The sequence below is a fragment of the Habropoda laboriosa genome, unplaced genomic scaffold, assembly GCF_001263275.1.
Source record: "Habropoda laboriosa isolate 0110345459 unplaced genomic scaffold, ASM126327v1 scaffold50, whole genome shotgun sequence".
Taxonomy (NCBI): domain Eukaryota; kingdom Metazoa; phylum Arthropoda; class Insecta; order Hymenoptera; family Apidae; genus Habropoda; species Habropoda laboriosa.
This window is the reverse complement of record NW_017100159.1, coordinates 391,161-400,958: the sequence shown is the minus strand read 5'-3', so window position 1 is coordinate 400,958 and position 9,798 is coordinate 391,161. Positions and strand designations below refer to the sequence as shown.

General features: G+C 33.2%; 1 protein-coding gene across 1 annotated transcript in view; it reads right to left on the bottom strand.

The window, feature by feature from the left end:
* The window catches only part of LOC108577208 (kelch-like protein 10), a 16,216-nt gene extending 7,583 nt beyond the window's left edge, over window positions 1-8,633 (bottom strand). The window contains exons 1-4 of the mRNA XM_017940341.1: window positions 8,407-8,633; window positions 4,263-4,578; window positions 2,056-2,508; window positions 1,317-1,486 (exon numbers count right to left, since the gene is read on the bottom strand). Of these exons, the coding sequence (XP_017795830.1) occupies window positions 1,317-1,486; window positions 2,056-2,508; window positions 4,263-4,578; window positions 8,407-8,633 (1,166 nt within the window). The remainder of the gene's footprint in view (window positions 1-1,316; window positions 1,487-2,055; window positions 2,509-4,262; window positions 4,579-8,406) is intronic.
* Window positions 8,634-9,798: the final 1,165 nt, after the last annotated feature.

Genomic DNA, 9,798 nt, shown 5'->3' with positions numbered 1-9,798 from the left:
CTGACTCTCATCCGCGCGCGATCGTGAACAAATGCGTACGCGTGACTTCTCGGTTATCGATCGCTGTCAAAAAATTTTCACTTTGCACCGCTGTTTTTATAAGGCTTAGAGAAATGGTTTTTTGCCGTCATTCCCACGTTTGTATAAATTTTTGAAAAAATTGTAATTAGTCGGAATCGCGCGCGAATGAGCCTCTCTTCTTCGTCCCTGAGCGCGGGCTCTACGCGCGCTCCGATTGGCCAGCGTTTTTCGTTAATAATTCAAAAATGAAGCTTCAAACAACATTTTGGTTAAAGGAAACAGTTGTTCAGAATCACCCCAGCATCCCCCCATTTCCGGGTGTTCGAGGAGTTACGGGACACCCTGTATATGTAGATATGAAAGTTCTTTCTTCTGCAACAATGTAAGTTTCTATTCGTTAAAATAATCCTTAACGCGCTGTTGGTATACCTACTACTGCTGTACGAGGAATATTAAGTAAGTACTTCAATAACATTAGGATATCTAAAACTTTACATTCAACACTTAGAATTATGCATATTAATAAGATTGAAAGCATTTAATATAAACTTCTTAGATGCTTGGCTTTCTGTTTGTCGACCTGTAATTTTAAAGTACCGCTATAATTGAAAATAATTGCAATTATTACTATATTACTGCAATTAATATAGTATACTTCATAGATTATTAAATTATAAGATACATATGTATACACTATTGGAGAATATTGGAACACTTTATCTAATTCTGACTCATTTTCTAATTCATTTATGATAGTAAATTACACATAGTAAAAATGTCTGTCATCTCAATGATTGTTATATGTATACCAGGGGTGGCCAGCTACATTACCTTCGGAAGCCACATTTCAGGAAGGAATATTTGAAAGAGCCATTTATTTATCTTTGATAACAAAACAAACAATGAGAAACTGAAAAATCAGTTCAATTTTTTTAAAGTTTACCCACAGATCTTCCTTGAATGAAATAAAATAATTACTTTTGGACATTGATCAGTTTTAGTTTACCATATTTCATACATACATTTTATTTGCATAAGAGCCGCGCTATGGCCACCCCTGTTATATACGATGAATTGAAAATTCTCCAATTCTTATCTTCGTATAACGAGACACGTCTCATAAACAAATAAATAGATTACAATTGTTGTAAATATGTTCTAAATACACTTAGAAAATTCAATATAAAATAAAATATGGTTCAACACATTTGCTCGAAACACTGCATAATTTGTAAAATACCTAAAGTATTAGAGTATTTCATATTTAAGGTTCTGAAACAGTGTTTTGGTTTAACCTTCTAGCATTCATTGGAGCAACTTCTTTCCACGTTTTGGTAACAGCATTGAAGCAACGACAACTATTAAAGTAATCTGCACCGTCGAAGCCACCGATCACATAAATGTTAAAACCGACCACCGCAGTTCCATGATACGCTCGTGGTCCGATCGGATCCACTTCTTCCACCTTTCGATACAATAACGAAGAGTAATAGCTGATGATTTCTAATAATAAAGTAGCTTCTTGTAGGAAGAATAGTTAACAAATACATGTAATTAGAAAAGCAATTATTAATCATATTTCTTCCATATTAAACATATTGTCCGAATACTAGTTACAAACACGGTACGATGTATAATTGAAAAATTGCAATTATAAATATTTTAGTGGATCTAGTGAAAGATGAGCTATCATTAATATAAACGAAGAAATTAGATTATTAGGATAGTAAATTATATAAAATTTATATAATCTGATATTTCAGTTTTTAATTTTATTATATTAATATAAAATTTTACCTTCTCTATTGAAAACACATAAAAACTTAATGCATATATGTAATTGTACGACTTATTTGACTTGTTAAATTTTCCATCTGTATAAAAAGTGATCGTTATACATATAGACGAAACTGAAGTAAAGAAAAGAAAAAATGTACACCGTATTAACGGTTTCGCTAAAGAAAATAATGGTAGGAATAATTTTTAAAAGATTATTTTCTACCTTATGTATGTATCACACATCAAAATGTTTACCTTGACCCATCGATCTGCTCTGGTGTCGTAAGTTTCTATGAAATTTGTAGGGCTTCTGCCACTCCATCCACCTATAGCGAACAATATTTCATGGGGCACTCTTGGTCGCGCTATTTTCGGTGTGGGTACTTCTCCGTCTTTTTGCGTTATAATTTCCAGGTCGTACAAGAATTTTAAGGTTTCGATAATGATAGGTCGGCAAGCGTCATTTCCAGTAACGTACGGATGATCTTTTACATTTTCAAGGAAGAACTGCGTGTCCAGCAAGCCAAGACGAATGTTCTTCATCAAATCGACTATATACTCCTTTCGAGATTGTGGATCATAGTCGATCCATTTTAGTACCAGTTCCCAAACCGTGTCCTCGCTCTTAACGTTCAGCTCGTCCGCTCCGATTAACATGGTTAGCTCTTCTACCGGTAAGTCGAGAATTTCTTCGCTCCGTTGAGCTACCTGCGTTCAATACGATTGTCATTCTGATTTTTAATACGTCTGCTCTTCTTCGCACGATTCGAAGTAACTGATATTGAGCAAAGTGTAAATGGAATATACGTGAATTATTGAAATTACTTGGACCGTATTAAATGTTATAATCACATTTTAAATGGTGTTATTATACACGTTTTTTCTAAGTGTAATTATTAGGTTAAATAATAGTAAGTTTTATCTTCGACGAAGAAAATAAGGGTTCAAAGTATAGGGTTTCATTTAAAAAGCATTACCTACGAAAAGTATACTGCAATGAACCCGTAGACTCCTCTAAACCAAGGTATTTAAAAAAAAAAGGAATTTGTATTAGTCCAATAATAACGGAACTGTTAGGTCATTCTAAAAGGTCCCACGGTTTGAAACTGTTCATTTTGAAAGAATGTAACACTAATGAAATTAAACATTTTTATTTAAAATAATTTCCATAGTGTTCAATACACTTTTGCTAAAGTATTACAAGAGCCGTAATTCCGCATAAATAAAAATCCCAAACTTAGTTTACACCCGAAAAAAATCATGCTCACAGTTTAGTGGTTTATTCCGGAATTAATTCATTACAGTTTCCTAAGATCAAGTACCACTATCACTCCAGAATCATACAGTAATGAATTGAAGGTCGTCCACTGAAAATTAAAGGTATAGCAACTAGTCCTGATCAACAGAAAAGGCTCTATCCTTTTGAATGGCAATGTCAGACCGCACGTAGCAAGCACACTTATACAAAAATGGCATATCAATTAGGTACTGTATAATAAGTTCTACCTCATCCTCCATATTCCCCTGATTTATTTCTAACCGATTTTCATTTTTTCCGCTCACTTGACAGTTTCCTTACACAAAAACAATTTAGGAATCAGGAGGAAATTGAAAACGCCTTTCAGCAGTTTCTTTCCTTTAGAGATTCGGATTTTTATGTATGCGAAATTAATGTTCTTATAATACGTTGGCAAAAGTGTATCGAACATTACGGAAATTATTTTAAATAAAAACGTTATGTTTTTTCAAACTGAACGTCTTAAAACCGCGGGAATTTTCAGGATGACCTAATAATTAAAGTGATCAAGTTGTCCACCCTATTTATAAAACACTTATTTGTAGAATCAATACTCTGAAAGTTATTCGGGGTGGACAAGTTATGTAACTCACCCTATATATTTCACAACATAGTTAAACTAAAGGTATTCTACAACAGATTCTCTAAGACATTCCATATTCTATTCTAACAATCCTAACATTTTACCACGTACATACATTCAGAGATACACACTGCAAAACAACCACCAAAGCACCATCAATCCTTTCGATACAACATAGTACATGGTAACTCTGAAATATTATGTTTCTTTCACCTCACCACACCAATTGCAAGAATATCGCCCATCCTTCAATAAATTGTCGTGATCACAATGGTAGGACACCTTTCGCGGTCGCGGTTTATTGTAATCGTGTCGCGAATTTTGAGCATCGGACAGTATACTTTAGTAACTATGTATTTATGTACGCATTCAACAATAATTATGACGATTTTGAATAATTTCAATCTTAATTGAATTCATAAATATATGGTAAGGAGAAAGAAATCGCGTACACGTTATATGTAGATGTAACTTATGCGAAACTCTTCACAGTTGGTGGTTTAAAAAATACTATAAATTACTTATAAATGTTATTGTTATAATTATGCAATAACTTTGAACAGTTAATGAAAGTGTACTGACATGCACAAAATGTCTCATGACGTAACGATATGCACTGTTCTCCAATCCCTTGCAGAAGTGTTCTCGGGCGAACCTCATGACACTGATACTATTCTCCGGTGCCAAATTCTGCTTCAGATATTCGTAGCAGAGATCGAGAACGCCCAAAATGTTCAAATAATCCGCAGTTACCAATAACTGACACACGTTTTCGTTGTTCACGGTGATTGATCGCAAGTATGCGTATTCGAGAAGAAGATTCATCATGTTACTGCTGACACCCGGCAAAAGTACGTCCGTTTTCTCCCGGGAGTGCAACGTGGTCGTGAATAAAGCTCTATAAACAATTTATATTCTAATTCTATATAGAATTTAATATACAGGGTGGCCCACGCAACTGTTACATGTTATAACTCCATTACCAATGCAGTTACAGAAAAATGTCAAAAGAGGAAGGTGAATGGTTCAAAGAGCACTACATCCGTAGGACCTTGTCTTCTTTAGAAGTGCAATGGTGCATGTGCAATCGGCAATTGCATTATTTTTTTAAACGGAAATGCATACTTTTTTTACACAAATAAGTTCTTCTTGTCATTCTACGTAAAAAAGTAGTGAGATATAATGGTGGAAAAATGATTAGTTATTGAGATATTTTGAAAAATTGTCTTTATTCAGGAAGATGCTCGAACGCTTTTTCATTACACTGTACACATTTTATACAACGTTTCTCAATTATTTTCTGTTTTTTCCACGAATTCGCGGTGCAACGCGATCAACTTACGATCGTTTCCGGAGGTAAGGAATGATAATTGGAATGTGTCTTTGGTTTGTGTCTTGTTCTCGTGAAGTGTGTTTTTGAACTCATTCCTCGTTCGAGGAATCTCCCGAAAGTAAAGGTGTGTTAGCGGGGGTGAGACATGTGGATTGGTTGAATTGCATTTTTTCGGGAATGGCTAGAGAATCGGTCGAGTGAATATGATTGGCTGAATAAATTTGTGTAAAGTGACCTCCCTCCAGCTAACGGTCACCCTCAGGTAAAGAGAGTACCTTCGAGTGACGTACGCGGAAATTCCACATGCTTCGCCCGCGACCGTAGCAGGCAAGAATCTTTATGATGCACTCTGACTCAGGCAACCCATGTTCGAACAAAGAAACGAAAATTGAAATTCTAAGCCATAAAATAAAGGCGAAAATAATGAAACTAAGAGTCTAACGGTGTTCAATGGCTTTCATAAAGTTATTGTTGCTACGCACGGGTCACAGTTTCTTCAATAAGTAAAAGGCAAATTAAGAAATAGAAGGTGGTGTTAAAAACGTGAGGAAGAGATTAGAAACTCTGACCCGCTTTCTGAATAGAGGAAGAGGACAATCGAACATTTTCATTACTGAGTTAAAGCGATCTCTGGTTATTGCTGTACATTGCAGTATTATTCGTTCTTTTAGATACTCCACAGAATTTAGAGGATTTGAGTAAATCCTATCTTTTAAACAACCCCATTAGAAAAAAGTCCAAAGGACTTAAATCGGGTGAGCGGAGTGGCCAAGATGTTGAGGTACGTAGAGATAACCAGAGAGCAGCTTAACTCAGTAATGAAAATAATTGAAAAACGTTGTATGAAATGTGTACAGTGTAATGGAGAAGCGTTCGAGCATCTACCTGAATAAAGACAATTTTTCAAAATATCTCAATAACTAATCATTTTTCCACCATTGTATCTCACTACTTTTTTACGTAGAATGACAAGAGAAATCTATCTGTGTAAAAAAAGTATGCATTTCCGTTTAAAAAAATAATGCAATTGTCGATTGCACATGCACCATTGCACTTCTAAAGAAAACATGGTCCTAAGGATGTCGTGCTCTTTGAACCATTCACCTTCCTCTTTTGACATTTTTCTGTAACTGTACTGGTAATGGAGTTATAACATGTAACAGTTGCGTGCATCACCCTGTATAGATTATAGACATATGTAATGGTTTAAACAATACTATAAATTCTCTGTGTTTTTTGGAAAATACTGTACTTTCTAATTTAAATGAAACTACCCCCTATTTGTTATAGAAAATATGTCAGTGTAAAAGTTGTAAATATTTTTTTTTATTTTTATAAAAATGAGAAATATAATTCATTGTTTTTACGATCAATTTAAAGGTGTCAATGCAAAATCATAAATTGGCAAGATTAAAAAATGTCTTAGGTAAATCGCATAACGTGACCACCTTCATAACTGCTGTTATTAGCAGATCGATCAAAATGTTTCTTATCGTGGATAACGCGGTTTATAAAAGCCTTTAAACTTGAAATGTTCAAATTTAAAGTGATAATGTGCAATCCTTAATTGATAAAAAATGACAATGTACACAAGACTTTTATGTACAATCTTACAGTCTTTTTGCCTATCAGTTAGCAACTGTGGTGATTGTGATAAATTACATAAATTGTTCATGATAGAAGAAAGTATTAATCAGTTCATCAAAAACAAAACTAATAAATATGATCACATTATGTGGTTCGTCCTGTATATATAGGATGGACCAGGGCGGGTAGTTATTTTACATGCAAAGATATGTAAAAAATGTAGAATAAAATTTTTCCGTATGATGCTTTGCTTCCGAGATAATCGAACTTTGAAAATTTGTCGGGTGCACGTTACACTTGGTTAATTTTCGACTTAACTGATTTCACTATACGTGACTATCTCAATAATATTAATATACAACACATGTTAGCAATTTCAATAATTATATTTACTAATTGATGAATTGCTGAAAATGTTACCCCTATTGTCGCATCCAAATAGTTGCTTGACGAATCGAAGAAGTGGAGGGTAACTGTACCTAATATGGAACACCGCAATATCTCGGCAAATAAGTAACAGACTCACTCGGCAATAGTGTAAGATATTTCATTAAAAACAAAAGACAATCATATTCAAATATGAACTTCAGTTACAAGTCTATCTTTGAATGCAAAGTTGATTGTTTTTTGAAAGGGTATAAAAGTTTTTGAGAGGCGAGTTAAATAGTGAAATTTTTGTATAAAAATAAGGTAAAAAAATATTACTTTTGCATGATTTATCATTAAACATGTTTATTTTTGAGTCTTCAAAAGAAATTTACCGTTACATTTTTTTCTTCTTAGTATAATTATTATTCTTTATTGTGTTACAATATATTAGATAGTTTTATGTGATCATTATTATTATTGTTTATATACCAGATGGAAGTTGTAGCATCAAAAATTAAAGAAAATCTTGGGACAAGGTCCCAGAGAAATGGAAGATATTTGTTTATTTGTCTGTTTTATTTACATAAACGTTCATTCTTCATAGTAAATATTAAGTTCTTTGAGATTTCCTTACAAAATTCCTAGGTGTTCCATATTAGGAACGATTTTTTCAACTCGCCGCGTTTGATTTCTTTTACATTTTTTACGATGACTTCAAGACACTTAAACTTTTGCATAGTTAACTATTAATATGCGAATATCTATTAATTTTGTCGTGTTTTAACGTTAGTTTCATTAAAGAACAAGCATGTCTCTAAGTTTGGCAAGCTTTTAAAATCAGGTGTGCCATATTAGGTGCAGTTACCCTATAATGCTAGTAATGTATTTTGAAAATTTAGAGGGTTTTCACTATCTTCAGCACATGCTAATTGTTTTATGTGATCCTACACGTAAAGATCTAGTGAAGTGAATTCTGCGGTTACTGTTTAATGTTTATAAACACGAGAACAAACAAGATTAATCATGTAGCAGAATGAAATTCGTTAAGTCGGAGTTAGTCAAATGCACGTGTTCCAAGTAAATTTTCAAATTCGATTATTTCAGAAATGCAGCATCATAGGAAAAAGTTTTATTCCACATTTTCCACTTATTTTCGCATGTAGAATAATCTCATACCTGGCTGTATCACCTGCCCTGGTCCATCCTGTGTACTACTGACAAATTGCAAATGGAAAGTTCAAAGACAGATTCTTGTGTAATGCTTACGATCAATGTAAAAAAGAAAGAAACAGTAAATAAATGTATCGTTAATTGTTCATAAGTTGTAAAAGTAAAGAGTATTTGCAAGGGTGAAGAACATTGTTCATAAATGTTTAGAACATTCTAAACAGCCTTCGCAACAACGAAGTATTACTAAAGTATAATTAAAGTATAGACCTAAAGTACGGACTGCAGGCCGACAAAATGGCTCGATGAATTGGAAAGACGCCACCATCTTCAAGTCTTAAAACAGCGTCGCAGAGAAGATTGTTTTGTCGAAAATCATAGAGCGATTGCATGGCTTGCGTGCTCATACATCGACCACCGCTTTCAGCAATCAAACGTTGAGTGTTCGTCTCGCATAAGTCGATTTCTCTACTGTTGTCGTTTGGGTCTACATCCATATCAAAGTTCCTCTAAATTCAGGTACTTACGAATCTGCTTGAGGATCCGCAACGACAAAGCTAGAGAAATGTTGTCCAGTCCCGTAGATTGTGTGACACTTGAAAATTTTCTAATTGTATCATCATTTATTTTACTAAAGAAAAATTGCTAATTGTACAAATTGATTAACATTGATTTGATTGGTACCGAGTCATTTCATAAGTAATACGCATTTAATTTTATGGTAGCTTAAATTATGCATTTTGTGGCATTAATGCTATAACGTTAATAAATTTATTCATTTTCAGTGCTGAATTACACAAGGGTAAAGAATGTAGCACCCTTATGATTACTATTAACATATTACACGAGATGGCAAGTGATGATGAACGAAAAGTTACTTTTAAAAACTGTAACTTTAATTTCAAATTCCGATTAAAGTTTACGTATACAATACAAATTTTTGATAAAAATATGCACATAAAAGTTTATTTAATCGCAAGCTTATACCCTCATAAAGTTTACGAGAACTAGCCTTGACATTTATGTATTAAAGAAACATGTAAAACATCTTATGAATACTAAAAAAATGTGTAGCATTTAAGAAATATATGAAATATATTTTTTTTCTCTTTGCCGAGGTAAAGAAATTTCTTATTTTTTCTTTCATTCGAATATTCCGAATATTGAATTTTCTTATACATACGTACATGTAGAAGCAAACGTATTTCGAAAGATATTAATATTTAAGGTAGACAAAATATTTGATACGTCACTAAACACAAGTCGACCATTACCATGTATCTATCTTAAAGTTTTAACTGAAATTGAAATAAAAGTTCGATGTATTTAAGATAACCTTTTCTAGAAAATACCATCTCTGCGATTACATGAGTAGTGTGTGCACATGCATACCTACTACGATTATTACGAATACATAATAAAAACATAAATTCTGTAACTGCAAATTAATAAAAAACGGTGTGTATTTAAAGCTATGCGCATAAAATAGATTTTCTCTTGTAATCGTTTTTACTTAAAAATTCCCGAAAAGATCACAGAACCAAGATACTTGTATTAATCCATAAAACTCACAATTTGTCGAAGCAAAATATAAACAAATTATAATAGTAACAGGAAAGAGGTGTTGAAAATAATGATCAATACATAACATAAGTCCATATC